We start from the raw sequence: 20,544 nt of genomic DNA, 5'->3' as shown, positions 1-20,544 counted from the left end.
CAGTGTCTTTCTTCCTGTTTGAGCCATGTGTATTTTGTAGCAATTACAGTACACTTTGTTTCACAGTGGGGATGACAGGGGGTGGGTAGTGGATCTGCCCACTACTGTTGATCTGCAGCTGATAAACCAAAAGAACAAAACACCCACTCCAGTTTTCAGACTTCTTTCATTCAGTGTTTTTCAGCCCTGTGCAGTAAGTGTGGAGTTTCAGACACTCTGGGTATGACTTTTTTTTCTTCCTCTCTCTCTTGGAGGTCACAAAGGTTCTGTTTCCAACTGTTGTCCTTGTTAATCATCATCTGTGCTTATCTGACCTTCATGATATGGATGGTAGTCTGGTTCTTGTTTCCATTGTCAGTGGAGATTTAATGTCCAAGGCATCCTGTGATATCTTTGTGAATAAGACTAAAAGGATCTTGCTGTCTTCTTTCCTTTTGTTTTTTGCCCCCCGCTCCCGGTTCCTTATTCTCCTGTTTGTCAGTTCTTTGCACACAGGTTGTCTTTGTACAGCTTTCCTGCTATCAGCAGGTAGTGAAAAGCTTTCCTTTTCTGTTTTTTTTTTTTTTTAATCGTCTATATAGCTATAAAAACTTCCCACGGCTAGATTTCAAGCTCTTTGACAGGCCACAGGAGCTCACACTCTCCTTCAGCAGACACCCAGCGGGGAGCAGCATTTCCAATAGTCCAGCACTCATGGCAAAGAGGACAAAACAGGTCAGATGAGTCTTACTGTAATCACTGTGCAAATACTGAAAGATAACAGGGTTTTTTGTAAAATTGCTGCTACCTATCTATACTATAAGTTAATGTTGTTACAAGTTAGGTCTTTGTAATCATTGAGAATATACACTTGTGAAAGAAACAGAAGGCAACAAATAAACAAATTAGCATCTGAGTTTATTGTCAAACCCATTTTTAAGCTTCAAACTGTAATATAAAACAAAAGGAAATTAAAAATAATGCTTGAATGGGGAAGGAAGGAAGGAAAAAGAGGATTGATTCTGATGCTGTTTTTTCCTTGCAGAAGGGAGCTTCAGTTGAATGTTTGTCTATTATAATTAAACGCTTACTTTTAAGAAGCCAGTATCTGACTTACTAATGTCTTCTAGATTCAGGATGTTACATGTTTGTCTGCTTTTGTCTTTTGTTTCGCTCTTACAGGAGATAAAAACAGCCCATAAATTAGCCAAGAAGTATTACGTAAGCCCCCCACAGTGGGCTAAGTGTCTCTTCAGTCATAGTTACAGCCTATGGTTTATTTGTCTGCCAGCCTACATCAGAGTTGCACATCCTAAGGTGAAAGCACTGCAGCAGGCATATGATGTTCTAATTAAAATGAGGAAAACTGATGTGGAACCACTAGATGAGGTAAGTGCAAATAAAAAAAATATGTTACCATAACCATGGAATAGAAGACAAGGTGCAAATATAGTGTGTTTCACCACCACTACCACCAGATTAAGCATCCTTACAGTTTAACCTGTTTTAAAGCCACCTTAACCTAGGGCAACTGGAAGTTCATTTTCTTTTTCATCACCAGCACAGTGTCAGCTGGGTCAAGTACTCCAACTTAGTGTGGCTATTCCCAGACTTCTTCAAGAAGGAAGTTCTTGAATATCCCTGCTTTTAAATGCACTTTGAATTAATGCTTTACAGCCTTACTGAACTGAAGGAATAATGGGTTTGTGTGCAGCATACCATTCTTCCAGTAGTTTCCACAGGCACACAATAGAAGTTATCCTGGTTTTTGTGTGGGCGTTTCCTTCCCTCCTTTATTTCATGAACAGAAGAGCTAAGTGGAAAAAAAATTAGCATTCTGAACAATGTGGCTGCTGATGTAATTTCAGCTTGTGTGATTTCTTGTTTAATTTTTGCTCTGTCTTCTGTCTGTTGAGTGTTATGTACTGAGTAGCTGCTTTCTCTTTTACATGTGTAAAAGTTGGAAATCAAGGAAGAGCTTAAACTGCTTCAAAATCCTTGTCATCAGTCCATTTATGCATTTCTGTATCTTGTCAGGTCTGCTACAGAGTTGTAATGCAGCTCTGTGGACTGTGGGGTCAGCCGGTTCAGGCTGTGAGAGTCCTCTTTGAAATGAAAAATGCTGGAATACAGCCAAATGCCATCACCTATGGTTATTACAATAAGGTAAGAGAAGCCTTTACAAGGGATACTGGACCAATGTCTGTCTTGCTGTTGTCACTCCTCTTGTCCTGTAGCGTGTTTTGAAGATTGTTACTTACAGCTCTTCACTTGGATTTGCTGATCCTGTTGGGCAAGCAGTGCATTTTGGACATGCTTACAGTTAACTGGACCTACACTGTGGTTTTACACTGTTAAGCTAACCAAAAATTCTGTTGAACTGCACATTTATAGTGTTTCCATTTCCAAGGTTTGCAACCTGTCTAGTGCTTCCATGTCAAAACCATCTGTTCCTGTGTGTATTCTTTAAGGCAGCAGGATGCAAGATGGATCAAGGCTGGAATTAGGGTAGTTGTAGTAACCTCCCCCTCTTTTTCTTGCTTCCCAGCTCCAGTAATATAAGAAACTATGTAAAGTGATAGGAAAGGAACTGTTAAACTGCTCTTCTGTTGTTACCTAAGTATGTAAATAAGAACAAAACCCACCTTGCTTACTTAAAGAAATCTTGATCTATTGTTCATTGTTACTCAGCTATTGTATCCAGAGCTGTGGGATAAAAGAGAACCACTCATAAAAGGGAACAGCTCATAAAAACTCAAATATTTGTCCTTCAGGTGAGGGACAGGAAATTCCTTGAGTATGGAAGGAAAAGCTTCTCACTGCACTGTTTCTTAGTGTAACTTTCTTACTGGTTTTGTTATTGCAATGTTTCTTTATGTAGGCGGTTTTAGAGTCTCCTTGGCCTAGCAGTAACCGCAGTGGCATATTCCTGTGGACAAAGGTACGAAATGTAGTTCGTGGCACAGCACAATTTAGGCAGTGCTTAAAGAAGTCAGCGCAGAACCCACGAGTACCTGTGATATCAGGTAATAAGTTAGCTGAAATGGTTTTATTTCTGCTGAATGAGAGCATGACATGTTTTCTGAGGGACTGCAGCTAACATTGTGGCTTTTACAAGTGGAAAATCTTTCCTTAAGTGTATAAAAATTGTTAATCGCCAACTTGATGATTGAAACAGTCTTGGAATGTCTTTTGCACACTGAAGAATTGATTAAATTCTGCTACTAGAATTTCATAGTCTTGTATGTGCAAGCAAAAGTATTTACTGTTGTCTGAAGAGGGTAGATTTAAAAAAAAAAACAAACTGAAAAGTTAAATCCTCTCTTACTAACCAGCTCTCATTCATGTCTTTAGCTCTGCGGAGTACCACAGGTGGAAGTGATGGGGACATGGTGAGCCATGGTAGCGTGGATAGTTCTAATGATGCTAACAGTGGGGAGCACACTCTCTTCGTCAGTGACTTAGTCAGGCTTGATTCCATTGATAATCACTCTAGCACAGGTACTAGATTCTGCTGGGTTTCACTACTAACAGTCCCACAAAAGGCTAAATTTTCTAGTGACCTGTTGATTTCCCCTCCACAACCACCACCTTCCCCTCTTGAGCTGTAGGGAATGAAGCATGAAGTTAAACTATGTGAAGAAGAACACCACTGTTGTTGAATATTACTCCTTTGCCACAGTTTCTTTAGGTTGGGTGAACCGTAGCAGAAGTACTCTTGTGTTAAAATAAATGTCTTGCTGTGGTCTCATGAACCTTGCTTTTGTGCTAAGCTTCAGAAGAGATATGAAGCCTCTGACATGTGAGTCAGGTCAATTTTTGCACATTGTCATGTATTCATAGAAATGATAGTCTGCATAAGTAAGACCTTTCCCTGCTTTAAAGGAAAGGAGTAAAAGTTGCTGAGGTGATTAGAAGCTAACACTTCACTTAAAATGTTGCTCCTTGATGGTAATCCAGAAAGGCCTAATTAGCATTCCTGGAATTAGTATGTTATGTTCGTTTCTAGTAAACTATGATTTTAAAGGCCATAATTCAAGCTTCTTAAGTTGCTTAAGTTCTTGCTTCTTGTTTCTTAAGTTGCTAGACTTGGAGATAAATATAGAAATTATCAGAACACCCTGGGAATGGAAAAACAGGTGATAAGGTGGAGAAACACCTGCCTTAAACGTGGTGTGCACTCTTCCAGACAAACTAGGGTAAAAGAATTGTATAGAAAGGGAGTGCACAGGAAGTTAATCACTTGAGATGGCAAGACAAAATTCATATTTGCTTTAGTACTGATTGCATCCTACCTGTGCACAGGCTCAACTAAACTTCCTTTCCATGTGTACTTCAAAACTTAATGTACAAACAGTTCTTTCACAATCTGTGTTTTTAATACCTTGAGCCCTTCTGTAAAGAGAACTTTTGAGTCTTGATTCCTATGCTTCATCTGATATGCCTGCCTAGATTACTGAACTTCCCTTCTCTCTGCTCTTTGTTACTCTGCTTTTTGCTCTTTGCTGTCTCTTGGGTGCCGCATTTGTCCTTGGCTATCATGGTGTGGGGTGCAGACTTAAATGGTGTGAAGCCTTGGATGCACGTGTGCATTATTTCTACCCTTGAATGTTACTTCAGAAGGTAATTCACCCATTTACTGACAGGGTGTTTTCACTTCTATGCAAAGCAGGAATACTAACATTATTGAAATGATGATAGAGAGAAAATAAGGACCGAAGAATGTCAGAACTTAATTTTCTGCAGAAAAGGTTTTTAATATAGAAGCCAAATTTAATAAATGATGGCTACTCAAACTTTTAAATATCATTCTTTTTTACTTGTTTACTTTTTGTTAGCAAAATAAACAACAGTAATATGTACTGTAGATAAATTAAGTCTGTCACTCGAGTTTTATGGAGCTTCCTAATACCTTTCACACTCAGTAATTTACTTACACTTTGATCTTTTTAAATATCATCATGTATTCTAATAGGTACTCTAAGGCATTTAAATAATTCTGTTTAACACATTGCTGTGGGATATGTTCCATATAATGTTTTTGTATTTTTGCATACGTAGTAGCACTTCAGATAAAAATAACAAATAAAAGAGTATTTTTCTGGATTGTTTCCTATGGCAGACTTTTTGCACCACTGTAAAACTACAGTTACAGCTGTCAAGTTTAACTGGTATCATGGAGGAGCAGTCTTTTTTAAATGTTTAGATTTTTACTTTTTTTCTATTACATTTTATACTTCACACTATAGCACAAAGATGTAGCACAGTTTATTGAACAGTTCTGGGATATATTCATTGTTAGAAGCTTGCTCAATTACTGTTGTGCTTGTCTAAATTTCTTTTGTAGATGCGTTTGAGAATTTAGCTTGCCCAGCAATTAAATATTTTATGCTAATGAGAAGGGAAAGTAATGGAAGGACATACAGTGCATTAAAAGTAATGAGTCAGTATAGTGTTCCTGGGGAAATAACTTGTATTTAATGTAATAATTAGAAAAGTAAATTTGGATTGTAGCCTAATTGTCTGTGCTGTCACTATCACCAATTAGATCTTCTGTGCACAGATTGAGCATTTTGGTGGTCTTAATATGAACTCTTCTGTTGAAACAAAGTGTGAAACAAATTAATTTTCAGTTCTTTTATTTTCATATTGAAAAATAAATTTAGGAGAGAAAAATCTGAGGCATATGGTTTTATTCCTTCAAACAGGTGGTCAGTCAGACCAGGGCTATGGATCCAAAGATGAACTTTTAAGAAATGATGGGGATAGTCTTCATGCAGCTGAAACACAAGCAGAGAAAAATATTTCTTCTAAAGCTGAAGACCTAATAGGAGGTTAAGTATGCATGTTTACATTGATAAAGGTTTTTTGTAATACATCTTCTTCATGGATTAGACTACCACAGATATATAATGTATTGAATTCATAATGTTGCTAAGGTCAAAATATGATTGTATGAAATCTGGTGGACTACTTCTGTGCCTTAGATAATAGCAGTGGAATACATATAGGTAGAAATAGCCTTTTATTAGACTAGTTTAACATGGAAAAATTAGACAAGTTCTGGGGGTACACAGTATTTTGGATTCCATTCCTCTCATTTGTATATGTGAAAACTTGTACAGCTAAAAAAATGATCCAGTTGACCAAATAAAAGGCAGTGCTTTTTCCTACCATCTCTTCCCAGCTGTAGAAGATATGGTCATCTCCTGTCTTCTACCCAGATTTTGCCCTTAGTTTTTCTGTATTTTGTCTTTCTAATTGTCTGTTTCATATCTGTGTTACTAGATCCTTAGTCTGATTTAGGGCTTCTAAAGCTGTCATTAGACAAGTAGCCCTGCATGTAAATCTGAGAACTCTGTTCCTGCCCTACTTTGGTTAGTTAAAAAAATACCAAGGGAAAAAATGGCATTTCTTCTAACCTTGTGAACAGCTAAGCACACTCTACGTAATACTGCCTGCTGTCATCTGTCTGGCTATTATTTCCAGGAAATGCTCAGTACCTAGTAAGACTGATTCTTTAGATTATAATTACATAAGGGAAAAGCATTTGAGTTTGTTTTCCGTAACAGTGCAAATGAAATATTTTAGTTAAATTAACTAAAGTTCACATTCTCTTTTTTCTAGAAGTTTGTGCTGAAAAATCTAATGAAAAGCAACAGCTGAATGTAGAAACTCGTAGTCCAACAGACCCACCTGCTTGGGGTAACAGTATTGTGAAAGTTCCATCTGGCATTTTTGATAGCAGTGGAAGGAAAAGCAGTGGTGGTGAGTCACTGGATGAAACAGAGCTTGCTGAAGTCTTGGTTTTGTTGTTCTATACTGGTTTGCAATCTTCTTCATGATATGAAAATAAGCAAAGCTTGTATTTGAGATGCAGGTGTCTCACACATTTTCTTTCCACCATTATCCTTTGCAGGTGACTTAAAAACCTTGTGAATTCTGAGGTTGAAAATCACTGTTGAGTAGATTGAAATCAGAATATTTTCCCTGTCCCGCACTGAGAGTGTTTCAGCAATGTACTAGAAAACGAAGAGGATTAGGGTCCCTACTCTTGATTTTGTCACCTAAACCTCGCTGATCTTGGACAAGTCTCTATTCCTGTGGCTTACATTGCCAGTGTATAACCTGGGAACAATGTGTGTTGTCTTTGTGCCATACAAAATCTATTTACACATCTGCAGCTTTATGATGAACACTTATGGATATACAAATGCCAAATCTTGGGGCTCACGGGTTTTTTCTGGTTTTGTGCCTGTCCTTGACTATGGCAGTGTAGTCCAGCTTCAGTGTAGCTTGACAGCAAAGAATTAACTGTCAGGCAAGAAGTTGCCTAGAACCTTTTTGGCAGTTGTGAGAGGTGATGACTGATCAAGAAGTACCATCAGTGTGAGACTTGGACATCCTTCAGCAGTGGAAATGGTTCGTTGGATCCTCTGTTAGGATCCTAATGTATTAGAATTCCTGTACTTATGGAGGTTTTTGCCTGGCTAACACAGCTTTTTAGGCAATAAATATTCCCAATTCCCCTGAGGAAATGGGAATACTTATAAGATTAGTTTAGATCTTCCACATGCTAAATGTAATTATCTTTTTCTAAATATGACTGTGTCATAAACGAAGTAACACTTCTGTGTTGTGCAGACACACATGATGGTTGGTGATTTGTGAGGTTTTTTTTCAGAACCAAACTTAATTGTGGAGTTTGACATATAGATCTGTGAATATAGCTCTGGAAAAAAAACATAGTGCAATCTTTACTTATAATTGTACTTTAATTCGTGAATATAGTACCTATTTTCTGCTGAGTGTTGTCAAAAGGAAAGGAGGTAGAAGCCATGAAAAAGGCTTTGACCTCAAGGAGTCAAAGAGTAGATGACTTGTGATCTACAGGATGCCTTTGCAGCTAGTAAAATAACTTGTTAATACCAATGTAACTTCTTAATAGATAACTTAAGATTGTGGTGCTCCTGGTCTTCTCACTGGTAAGAAGATAAGGAGATTTACATGCTTTCTGGAAATAAACATTTTTGGTAGCTATGGATACCATATTAATGCTTTTCTCTTTTAGAGACTGGTTCTAGCCCACTGTTCATAACTCAGGATTCAGTTGAAGACGTAGTCTTTGGTGATGTTTCTCCTAAGAAAACAAGTGAAAAAGGACAGAAGAGGCAGAAACTGTTTTCAGAGAGAAGCTGCAGTTTCAGCAGTGAAAGCAGAGCAGGAATGCTGCTGAAAAAGGGAAGCTTGGACTTGCATTCTAAAGAAATAGCAATAATGATGGGAGCAGATGCCAAGATCCTAACAGCAGCTTTATCTGGGGCCAAAACTTCATCCTGTCATATGAATAAATCCCACAGCTTTGAAAGTATTGTTGACCAGCAGGTGTCTGTCATATCTGGCACATGGAGTTGTGTGACTGAGATTGATTGGGGATTGGAGCATAGGTCTTCTCCAGTAATGGAAGAACCTGGGGAAGGGCAGGAGCATCTTGAGAATGGAAGAGATGAAAACGTGACCAGAGTGGAAGACATGAACCTTGAACAGTCAGCTGAGTCCAGAAACCAGAAACTAGAATCCAAAGATGGAACTGCTAAAAGGAATAGCTTTTATGGAGTGGTTAAGCCTATTGAAAGGGAAGATGTTGAAGTAGGCTTGGATCCTTTATCTTTGTTGGCTACTGACAGCATACAACCAAGGCATCCAGAACCTGAAGAAAAGGTAGTGTCACCAGTTGCAGCACGTAATTTGGCAGATGAAATAGAGAGTTACATGAATCTGAAGAACCCATTGGGTAGTAAGTTTCCCAGCATGGAACTGCACAAGCCAGATAGGGAAGCAGAAGCCTCTGTAACACTTGGTCACTCACAAGAAAGGAGGTCAAGTCTGCCTTTGGATCCCATCCTGCCATCCCCCAAGTCTGATGAAAATCGGAGAAGTCCTTCTGTCTCCAGATCCAAAACATTCACTGGACGACCCAAGCAACAAACCCATCCACGAGTTCAAAAGGAGCGGTCTTCATCTTTGACAGGACTGGGTCGTTCTTCTCCACATGGCTCATTAGGATCTGTTGTAACAACTTTATCCAGTCTGAAGTTAGACAATATACTGTCTGGACCAAAAATGGATGTTCTGAAATCAGGCATGAAGCAGGCTGCCAATGTGGCCAGTAAGATGTGGGGAGTTGTAACTTCAGCATATAGTTACTCAGATGATGAGGCAAGTGTTTTTCAATATGAAAAATTTGGGGAGACTAAGTTAGTGGGATAAATTCTGTGTCCAGAAGATTGCTTCATGAAGTGGTATTTTTTATTAAGTATTGAATTAATTAGCTATAAAAGTTGTGGTTTATGTATGAAGGAGTTTTCCTCTGTCATTAAAAAACTTTTCAGACAAAAGCAAATTAAATGGTCTTGATGCAGTAAACTTAACTTTGACTTTTTGTTCTCAACATTCTCCCCCTTTTATTTACCTATTTATATTTAAAGAAATTGCACCAAGTAACCCTAGTAAGAACAAAATTATGTCATCCTGAATGATATCATACTACCTGTCTTATTTTTTAAAATAAAGGTTGTGAAAACAAATCACAAACCTGAGAAGTCGGGTTGGTGAGGGTTAAAGTTGTGAGTGCTAAAGGACAGCCTTAGGTCTAGTAAAGTGACTCATCAGGAATTTGGAAACTAAATGTTATGATTCTTTTGTGAGCACACTTGATTAACAAAGTCTTTTTTCAGAGTAAAAGATTTCAGAGTATAATGACACAAATAATAGAGGAGATGGAGGGATGAATATTTATAACTTTCTCCTTTCCATGCACCTTGTTATTGTGCCTCCAAACATATTTTTCCCTCTTAGAAAGGCTTCTGCTTGATTTAGTTAACCCCTCGACCTAGTGTTTGACTTCAAGGATCTTTTGTTACCCATCTTCAGGCTGTTAAGATAGCTTCTTGTTTCCTCTTACAAATTATCCCTCTTTTCCCCAACCTCCATAAAAGGTGGGAAGGGGGAAGATAGCTGGCTGGCTTTATTTCTACATGGAACAAATTTAACTGATGTTACTAACAGAGTCCTTAATAGGGTTCTAATAAGTAAAAAAAAAATTTATTTTTAACTAGATTTTGCCTGTGACGATGAAAACTCACTGATTTGCTTTCTTTCCTTTTTCCTGTGACCTAAGATTTCCTGTATGCCTTTCTATTATACTGACCTATTCTGTAAAAATTTGTTTAATGTCACACCATAATCCCCTTAACATGACTTTAGTTTCCTTCAAGGATCTTTTCATTGTCTCCTCTTTTATTTCTGCAACTTACCTTTTTAGTATCCTAATTATTATACTTTGTTGTATCCTGTGTCTTAGTGACTGTGTTACTGCTGCATCATTTTAGCTGGTATGTTTCATTCCTATCTTTAGTTCTGAAAATATGATTTTAACTCGGACCTTTTTTTCCGATAATTCCTTAATTTTGTGTAATGTCTGCCAAATCACAATTTCTGCATCATTTTCCCGTCTCTCCTGTAATGAAGAAGTTTATATCCCTGTTGCTTTGTCACTCAGTTTGATCTTCAGCTAAGTATTTTCACCGCTAAAGCCTTTTATATTTCTAGTATCCTTCTGATTTGTCCATTATCTGTCCTTTTTGGGGTTGCATAGATTTATCTTAACATTTAAAATTTTTTACATCATGATTTTACCTTAATCTCCTATTTTAATTATTTATTTGTTAGGATGAAGATGGAAGTCAAATAATGGATCTGGAAATACTCAAAAATGCTAATTTTCTTCTTGTATTAAAGGAAGAAAACAATCAACCAGACTTTAACTTCCCTGCTGGTTTCAAAGATAATATTTTAGGAGATAATCTGTCATCAAGAACTGGAGTCCCAGGGCTAATTACGAATGACCTTGCACAAAGCACTACTAGTCTTGGCAGTAGCAATAGCAGTGGAGATGCAGGAAGACAGCATTACAGTGCAGGTGAGTGGATTTTGTTTGTTTGTTTGTTTGTTTGTTTCTCCTTCATAACTTGTTTATAATATAACAAACAGGGAAAACTATTATGTGTGAAATCATTCATAACAGTGGAAGTTATGTTAATCTGAAATTATTACAAGCTCTTAAAATAAGTACAAGCAAATTTGTACTCTGTTCTGTACTCTTCTCTTGCAGTAGCAAACAGCTAATGTTTCTCTCTTTGTTGTATGTATAAGAAGTTGTTATAAAATGCAGGGATTAAACTGTAACAATCCTTCCTTTGTGTATGTGATAGAAAGATTCCTAACTAGTTACAGCCAATAACACATGCTCATTGATGTAAAGTCATAATACCCTGAGAGTTCTTAAAATATTAATATGGAAAAGCAGAGCAGTGTTTTAAGAACTGCAAATAGTTGCATAACTAAGAGCTAAGAGACACAGATCTTTTTTTTTTTTTTTCTTTTTTTTTGGGGGGGGGGGGGGGGGGAGGGGCAAACCAAAAGCAAACAAACAAACCAACCCACCAACACCACAGCCCTAAGGCCACAAAAAAACCCAAAGCAACACACACAAAAAATATATCAGCTTCACTGTGGAATAGGAGGTATTGGATGGATACTTGATTTGAAATTGTGGAAGTAAATAATTGATGAATATAGGCCTATTGCTAAATTGTCCTCCCCACCCAGTTCTAAAATTGGATGAAGTAAATCTAATAATTTTCAGTTCAGATTAGATTCAATTATATTTGATTCTTATTTTGAGAAAAAATGTGTTGCTGAACCAGCTGGGAGGTTGGTTTAGATCTCTTAGCAGTATTTTAATGATGCAAATGCTTTAAAGACACCTGCATCAAGAGAGGAAGAACTAACTGTCTTGTGGACTTGGACTTAAACTGGCTCTGTCTAGCAAAATCTTGATGGAATATCTTCTAGTTCCAGTTGATTAGAAGGGTTTTAAGAACTAACTGTAAAGAGTGGCAGCCATCAAGAAGATACACAAAATTTGTTCACAAACATAAACTTTAGCTGAAGAAGCAGAGGAACCTTCTTTATGGTGAGGAGACTCTGGTTGTGATTTTTTGAAACAGGAAAGGTTGACTGGGCTTGTCAGAGAAAATAATGCTGATAGTTTTGCTTCTTAAATCTGATTCCAACCATTTCCTTCTGGTAAATTTATTCCAACTCCTTTTCCCCTTCTCCTGGGCAAAGCTCATAACCCTAAAACGCAGCCTTACCAAAGAAAGATTATTTGTTTTACTTCAATGTTAGCCAGGAAAAACTTAAGCATAGTAATGGCATATTTGGTATCATGTGTCTTGCCTGGTATTGTCCTTCTGTTTGCTATTTACATACGGAAGTATCATTCAAGAAATCTTGAACAACTTTTTAGAGTATATCTATGTATTGAGCAATCTCACTGCTCTTTGCCGTTCTTATTCTTTCTTTGTATTTTCAGATTTTATTTACTGATGCTTTTTGTTCTTTTACCAGTCTGTGATATATTGTGTTAGACAAAAATTACTTTGAAATGTTAATCACAAAAATTACATTTATCTACATTGTAATTATAATATCAGTGAAGTTTGAGCTACACATATTTTTGGAGATCATTGTGTACAATTTTCTGTCTTGGTTGAACAGAAAATTATTTTTTGGGGGAATGGATGAATTACTCTTTCCTTGAATGCAAGACCCAAAAAACCTCTTTCTGTACAGGTGACGTTTCATTCCCAAGAAGTATGAAAGCTCTAGATTCTGAGAAGTCAGAGCACAGCTCTTCATATAATACTAGTTTATCCAGCATTTTCCAGAACTATGCAATGGAGGTAAGATAAATAAACTCGTAGATGAAAAATGTAACTATTCAGTATTACTAGTTTCATTAATTACCTGTTTAGTTGGACTGTGCTTGGATTTTCCAAACCAATTTTTTTTCCATGTTTCTACTGCAAAGGTGCTTGGTACTTTTACCCAGGTGTGACAGTAGCTTCTAAAAAGTATGTTAAATGCTTTATGTATCTCTCCTATCTTGAGAGAAGAAACAATTGAGGGAAGGGTGAAAAATTGAAGTGAGACAGAAATTAGAGAGAACACAAGATTTTATTTTTTTCCTTTCAAGTTCTTTTGTGTGTTTTTTTCCCTTTATGAAAATTATGTGTTGTTACTAAATAATTGTGGTGGGTTGACCAGAGCTAGCAGCTAAGCCCTCACCTCACCTCATTAGGATAGGGGAGAGAATTGGAAGCGCAGAAGTTGGAGAAAACCTTGAACATCAAGATAAACACAGTTTAATAAGTGAATTGGGGAAAAAAGCAAAACAAAACAAGAGATGGAACAACAAAAACCAGCTGATTCAAAGGCAATCAGTCAGCACAATGACACCCCAAGAAACAGCTGCCTTGGAAAAAAATCCCCTCCTCATACCCAGTTTTATTGCTGAGTATAACATTATGTAAGATCTCTTTGGTCAGCTGTCCTGGCTGTGTACCCTCCCAACCTCTTGTTCACTCCCAGCCTCCTCACCAGGCCAGGATGAACTCTTGCCTCACAGCTGGCATTCTGGTAGCTGTTGAACTCCTGTGAATAGTAAGCCTATAAAGCAAATTATAAAAGAACCCTGAAACGTGACAGGTAATATTCATTCTTTGCTGTTCTAGGTATTGATGTCAAGTTGCTCTCAATGTAGAGCTTGTGGTGCTTTGGTTTATGATGAAGAAATTATGGCTGGATGGACAGCAGATGATTCAAACTTGAACACTACCTGTCCTTTCTGTAAAAGCACCTTCCTACCTTTACTTAATGTTGAATTTAAAGACCTGCGTGGCTCTGCAAGGTTAGTGGGTTTTATAGATAATCTCCTTCTGCCTTTGCAGTGGTACATGGTTATATTTATTCACAAAAGGATCTTAAGTTATATCTCCCAGTATTTTTGTCTAGACATTCACAAGAATGTCGCTGCCTGTTTGATGGTCACGATTGTACTGAAGGAAATTATAACTGTTGAGTTTCTTTGTAAAACAGCCACAAAGCAAAGAACTGGTTGCCTTTTTACTACTTCTTCTTTCCATATTTTCTTTGTAAGCATAGCTGTACAGAAGGCATAAGTCTGTTTTCATTTTGCTTAGCTTTTAAAACAACGTAAATGGATCATGAACTTTTTAAAAGCATGTGAAGCAGTTTTAAAATCTGTCAGCATAGAATTTCACCCAAATCAGATTTACTAACAGGTTTTAGTTACAAATGCTCTAACTTACTGTTTCTCCAGTAGCTCTCCAGTTTAACCTTCTTCACTTAATATTTGTGCCTCTTTTAAATGCACTGTGAAGTCTGGAATTTATTTTAAGTTACCTTAAAATGAATTCTCTCTGTAGTGGTTATTGCTGTGAAACAGAACTTCCATTAGTGTTCTCTAATGCTGAAACTGAACATCTGCAGAATGTGTACTTAAAAACCTTAACAAAGCAAGACATGTTCCTGTTACCTTGTGCCTATAACGGTATATTGCCTTCTAGTGTGTAATGTCATACTACAATGACAACCATTTTCAGTGATCTGTCAGCTATTGATCTATTGTTGCTGATTGGGAACCATGACACACTAAGGTCACTTGTAATGACTTAATCGCCAGCGTAGGATTTCTTATTTTGCAGATCAAACTTCTGTATGTGTTCATTAACTCTGCCTATAGAAGTTAGAGGGGGGAGAGTAGGATGAAGTTTGTGTCCTGTTGTCAAGCTTTTTAATGTTGTTTCCTTATTTTTGCTAGTTTTTGAAAATAAATAGAGGAAATAATAACTTTTGATTACTTTATCCTTACATCTTAACCTTTGTATTTCTCTCACCTCTCACTCATGTTGTAACTTAGCTTTTTCCTGAAGCAAAGTACCTCAGGAGATAGTGTACAGAGTGGTACCCTTCCATTAACCATGGATCCCTTGGAGCAGAAACTGTTGTCCAGTCCAGCTGTTGCTGACTTGATCAGTTTTTCAGATCACCCACAGTCCAGCCACACCATAGCTGAAGAAACTAGCTCAGCACCTGAGCAGAGGTAAGTAAAACAGGGTTGTTAGTTCTGTCAGAAATGTATCAACGCTTCCAGTATTTCTCCTTTACTTCTAAAGTGAAGGTTGGCTTATGTACGAAATATGGTGGAGAAGTACAATTGTAACTTGACAATTGTCTGTTTTCTCTCATTCTTTTTGCACATTTTTTAGTGTGCTTTTGTCAATTTGAAGTAAGCTGGTTCCGCTAAATGAGTGGAGTTTAGAGATACAACTACAGAAATAAATCTTCAGGTCCATCCATTATTGAGTAATAGGTACAATTTCTACTCAGTATTGCTAGAACACTCACCTTTTAAAGACACACAGAAATTTAAGTATTACTTCTCCTTTTCTTGTGTTAGAATTTTACAAGGATGCTGCATTATGGGGGAAAATAAGTCCATTTGCTGGAACACTTTTTTGAGAGAAAGCTCTCGGAATACTCAGCGCTTGCACTGAGCATGCATTCTATGACAAGTAATACTGATGTAGGTTCAGAAGAACTCAGAAAAACAGTATCACTTTTAAAAGGGTTTGAGGAAAGAAGCAGTAAGAAGAAGGTGTCATGTTGGAAGAGGAAAGAACTGAAATAGTGCAGTTACGAATTGTGGCTCTTTTGCTGGGATTTGTTGACATTTTGTTGTAATAGGATTTTTTTTTAATCATTATTCAGTTTGGAATTCCTGAGTATCAGTGCCTGTGAGCTAATGACATAATGCCAATTTAAATAGATGTGATAATAGTTAGTCTTAATACTCTAAAAATGAAAGGTGATATTGCTTATGTTAATCTCTTAACGCTGATGTCTCATATTTTTATATAAAGTCAAATTTAGGAGTTAAGGGCACCTCTAAATTAAACTCTTCCTTCTCTTTGCAAATTATTTGGAAGGAGACACTTTCTATTTCACTTGATGTTTTTTTCTTCTGTATTGTAGTTAAATTGTTTTTATCCATTGTTTCAGCTATAAGGGGCACAAAATGAATATTCCCAGATCTTTAAATGGCTTGATTGTATGGATTAAATTTGATGAGTTTGTAATAGGAGTTTGCTTAAATTGTCTTGTTGGATGAGTTTGACACAATTTTATTTTCGCAGTTATTTTGGCATGCAACTTATAAATGGTTTTCTAATCATAATATTTTTGCTCTGCTTATGACATTTAGAGAAAGTATACATAAAGGGAAGAAGAAGTAAAAATGAACATAAAGAGAACAATATAATCTTTATGTATTGACGAAATGGTACATTACTACTTTTTTCTAAGCAAGGTAAAGCTGTACCAGAGCAATGGTACCTGTGCAGAGCTACAGTTCTCTCAGCTTCATGTCTCAGGTTGTACCTAGCCGCTTTTCTTGAGGGATGGTTATACTATGCTGAGAGGCATTTTGTTTTCCATAAACTATGGAACTAACTGGGCAAATGTTTCCTTATTAATAAACAAACCTGATTTGGGATACATACTTGGCAGCTCTTCTCTGCTTCCTTTCTGCTGCCATACGAATGCTGAATAGTTCCATATTAGCATATTCTCTTCTAAAATCCAAACAGTGATGTGGCAGAAGAACAGAGTAAAGATCCCAGAACCATGAAGACATCTGCCAGTAATGCACCAAAAAGGGGAATGTCCTTGACTCGGAGCCACAGTGTTGGAGGTCCACTGCAAAATATTGATCTTTCCCAGAGACCATCTCATGGCATTTCAACAGTTAGTCTTCCAAATAGTTTGCAAGAAGGTGTGGTAAGTCTAGAAGCTGATCATTCAGTTGACAGCAAAATATTGAATGTAATGAATCTAGAATGACTAGTATTCTTGTCCATTTGGGGAATGGGAATGGCCAAGCATATTTTCATGTTCTTATGACAAAAAAAAAATAAATCCAAAATTGCTTTTTCAGGAGATTGTACAAACAGTGCTGCTTGCTTTGAAATGTTCTCTCTAGCAGAATGAAGCTAGACTTATGTCTTTCTAAAACTGGAAGTTTGTTTTAAAAATAACCCAACTTCCACAGCAGACTAAACACAATAATACAAACAACCACTGTTGCAAGAGTGAAAACTTGTTCCTTTTCCACACATTCACTTACACTCCTCCTCTGTATTCTATTAGACTTACCTGTAGAGGGAATGGTAGAAGGTAAGAGGCAGTACTGAGACTATTACATTATTCTTGTTATGTCTTGTTAACAAGTGTTAACATGTGAACTCATGATTCAGTTCCACAACTGATGTAATTACTGAATATTTTTCTGCAATCTCCATTGCCACTTGCTTGGTACCAGCTTAGCTTGAAACTGCTGAGTCAGGAACAAGTTGTAACAAATTAGCATTTTCTCTTTTCACATAACAGAGAGATCTTAGATGATTAAGAAACACCTGAACAGTCAAAACTGCTGATGCTTTTAAAAGTTATTGTGTGTTTGGTACTTCCAGAAGCATCTTCCAAATATCAAAAGAAACTGAAAGTAATCCTAAAGAGTATTTCTGGAAGAAAAATCTTTGATTTTGTAAAAAAACAGTTTTTCTTTTTTGTGTGGTGTTTTGTTTTTAGGATCCTTTAGTACAAAGACCTAACCCTCTCCCTGTATCTGTACCCTACTTGAGCCCTTTGGTACTGCGTAAGGAGCTTGAATCACTGTTGGAAAATGAAGGAGAACAAGTAATTCATACATCCAAATTCATCAATCAACACCCCATAATTTTCTGGAACCTAGTTTGGTATTTCCGACGGTTAGATCTACCTAGCAACTTACCTGGACTCATTCTAACATCGGAACACTGTAATGATGGAGTGCAGGTAAGCAACTTCCTCATATTAGAAATGCAGATATTAGAGTAAGCTAAATTTGTTTGTTTCCAAAAAATTGGGTAATTTCTGAGTAGCTGGGATCTAGTTTCCTGTAATTTATAATACAAGTAGGTAGGTTTGTTTTCTGCAAGGAATCTTGAAGGAAGATGAGTGAAAACAGAATTCAAATTTTAGTTAAGCTGTTCTCTTTTAAAAAGCTGGAGAGTAAGATTGGTTAAAGAGAAGGCTGATACAGAGAAGAAAACAAGATGTGTCTCTGGAGAACTCACAATTTGCAATAGACGGTAATCCATGTAGTGTGAGTTACATACCTTCAGTATATAAATCTTTTAAGTTATTGGTCAATATTTATTGTTCTTTTCCACTATCAGTTTTTGCTATTCAGACTCCACTGAGTTTCATTATGATATGAATAGAACAAAAGAATGTGTGCTATCTTTTGAATATTTTGGTTTTCCCATTTTAAGGAGCAGAATTTTTTTATATCTGTCTGTTTTGTATATGTAAGTACCAAATTCATTATGTATTTGTAAATGATGCATGTGAAATAGTAGTTTTCCTATCTACTTGTATGCACTTTAATTTTAAATTCATCTCCCTCAATTTAAAAAGAAAAAAACAACAAAAAACCCACCTAGAAGCAAGAAGAATTTTCCAAGAAATGTAGTTGAAAACCAATACTAATGAAATCTAAAGCTTATTGCAAAATACAGTGGATTAGCAGGGAAAACCACAAAGTGGGACGTATCTTCTGATTACTACTTTGTGACACAGTAGTGGTAAACTTTTCTTGCCCACTAATTCTGATTGTATTAATGATTCCAGAGGCACTTAATTTTATAAAATAATTATGAAATTATTGTTTTGAGCACCATATATTTTTAATGGAAATAAATGCTTCATATTTATATGCAAACACAGAGTCTTTCTGCTTGATGGAAAGCATAGCCATGCATACCAAATCTTAATCAGGTCAGAAAATACTAAGGTATGGCATTATAAGTAGTACAAATCAAGTAACGTGTTTCATGTGCAAAAAAATATTTTTGGATACATACTCATAAATTTCAGATATCTGTGAAAAATCGAATGGTCTTCATACATTAGGCTAAACTAGAAAAGGCAATTAAATGTTGCAGTACTTGTGACTTTGCCCTGGTTGAGTCCAGTTTCCTCTAGAAGACATCATCTGTTCCTGTTTGTTGGATTCAAGATAAATAAAGTAAACCTTTTTCTGTTTTGCAAAATGAGTAAAAGAGCCATTTTTTAAATAGCAAGACTGTACTGGTGTTTTAAAATCTTTTTCCCTTTCCTCCTGCTTTTCAGCTTCCTTTGACATCTCTCGCTCAAGATAGCAAGCTAGTATACATCCATCTTCTGTGGGACAATATCAACCTCCACCAAGAGCCAGGGGAGCCCCTGTATATATCTTGGAGAAATCTCAGTAAGTAAAACAAATGTTACAGAAAGCGGAAGGAGTGGAGGCTATGGAAATAAACAGTTGTTTTTTAGTGTTTGACATGTACACAGCCCATCAGGATGGAAAGCTTTTTTAGTGTGTGAAGCATCTGCAACCCCTTAGGTACTTAACATAGTCGCAGTCCTGTTATTTGTGAAAATATCTTACTGATCTGTGTGAAAAGATATGTTATCTGTTGTTTATATATCATACACTTATAAACAGGGTGGGAAGATTTGTTCTAAATGTGGTGCTAAATAAGCTTCATCTGATTTGACTGCTTCAATGCATTATCTGGTTATATCTATGCAGGCATGAAAAAGAAGACTGTATTACAAAAAAGTATCTTGTGTTTCTGTAAATGAATGAAAGGTCACAGCTTCTATTGATATGTACATTTGGCAGCCTATTCGACTGTCAAAAAGTAAGATCTAGGCAAGACTTTGTCTACCATAACTTAATGTGGAAGGAAGGAAGAGTTTCATTACTTCTGATCAGCAAAAAACTGTTTGTTGACCTAAACTTCTCAGCCTGTGTTTTAACTTGTAAAAACTATGCTAAAAACTATGTAGCATGCTAATTGTGGTTCTAAGGACACAGGAGGAAGGGAAAAAGGATGTGTTGAAAAGTGTCCCAAAAATAAACAGACTGATCAGAAAATTACAGTCGAGCACAGAATAGTACATAGAGTTTCCGTCAGCTTCTAGAAAAGCATATTGTTTTGAGCATAGTATGTGGAAAGCATCCTCAGAGCATTCAGACTAGAATGAAGATGCATAAATATATCTATTTATGTAAAGAAAGGAGAAAAAGTATCATAGATAGACTCTACAGTAGTTCTGACATCATATATATCAATTTTATGAAAACATTAGGTGTGATTATCATTACTAGCCTTAGTCTACCTTTCATTTACACACCATGTGCTTGCTGCCTTATCTGTAGCCTTATTTTTTTGCCAGTAAATGGACTTTATTATTCCTTCATGAGTCACTGTTTTCCAGAGTAGTTCAGTGTTACTCTGGAAGTAGCAATGTAAGCAACAAATCATGATGGTAAATGCCTTGATAATTTTCCTTCCTGTTTGACACAACTGTGCATTATGTATTTCAATATGTAGCCTGAAGTTATCCATGAATTTTAGGTGGCTTTTAAGAAGGGCTTTGATGAGAAAAGTATCATTGATAAAAAAAATGTGACTTCTGTTTTATTTATTTTCATTTGTGTAAAAATAACCTTCATGGAGTGAACTTAATTTTTGAAATTTAAGT

The 20,544-nt window shown here is 36.5% G+C and overlaps 1 protein-coding gene across 7 annotated transcripts in view; it reads left to right on the top strand.

Annotated features, from left to right (window-relative positions):
* DENND4C (DENN domain containing 4C) overlaps positions 1-20,544 on the top strand; it is an 89,293-nt gene that overhangs the window by 55,931 nt on the left and 12,818 nt on the right. For 4 of the 7 annotated variants that reach the window (XR_012635481.1, XR_012635480.1, XM_074931250.1 and 1 more), the window contains 15 exons: positions 582-714; positions 1,162-1,368; positions 2,017-2,145; positions 2,861-3,005; positions 3,334-3,480; positions 5,688-5,813; positions 6,607-6,747; positions 8,051-9,198; positions 10,711-10,960; positions 12,679-12,788; positions 13,620-13,795; positions 14,828-15,010; positions 16,557-16,746; positions 17,557-17,802; positions 19,141-19,258. Coding sequence is in view for 5 of the 7 variants with exons in the window: in XM_074931250.1 (XP_074787351.1) it covers positions 582-714; positions 1,162-1,368; positions 2,017-2,145; positions 2,861-3,005; positions 3,334-3,480; positions 5,688-5,813; positions 6,607-6,747; positions 8,051-9,198; positions 10,711-10,960; positions 12,679-12,788; positions 13,620-13,795; positions 14,828-15,010; positions 16,557-16,746; positions 17,557-17,802; positions 19,141-19,258 (3,449 nt within the window). In the remaining 2 variants the exon portion in view is untranslated. The remainder of the gene's footprint in view (positions 1-581; positions 715-1,161; positions 1,369-2,016; positions 2,146-2,860; positions 3,006-3,333; positions 3,481-5,687; positions 5,814-6,606; positions 6,748-8,050; positions 9,199-10,710; positions 10,961-12,678; positions 12,789-13,619; positions 13,796-14,827; positions 15,011-16,556; positions 16,747-17,556; positions 17,803-19,140; positions 19,259-20,544) is intronic. The other 3 variants (XM_074931247.1, XM_074931248.1, XM_074931249.1) reach the window with 3 other exon arrangements.

Source organism: Athene noctua, chromosome Z (assembly GCF_965140245.1).
Source record: "Athene noctua chromosome Z, bAthNoc1.hap1.1, whole genome shotgun sequence".
Lineage (NCBI taxonomy): Eukaryota > Metazoa > Chordata > Aves > Strigiformes > Strigidae > Athene > Athene noctua.
The sequence above is the reverse complement of the archived record's forward strand: the minus strand, read 5'-3'. Positions and strand labels throughout refer to the sequence as shown.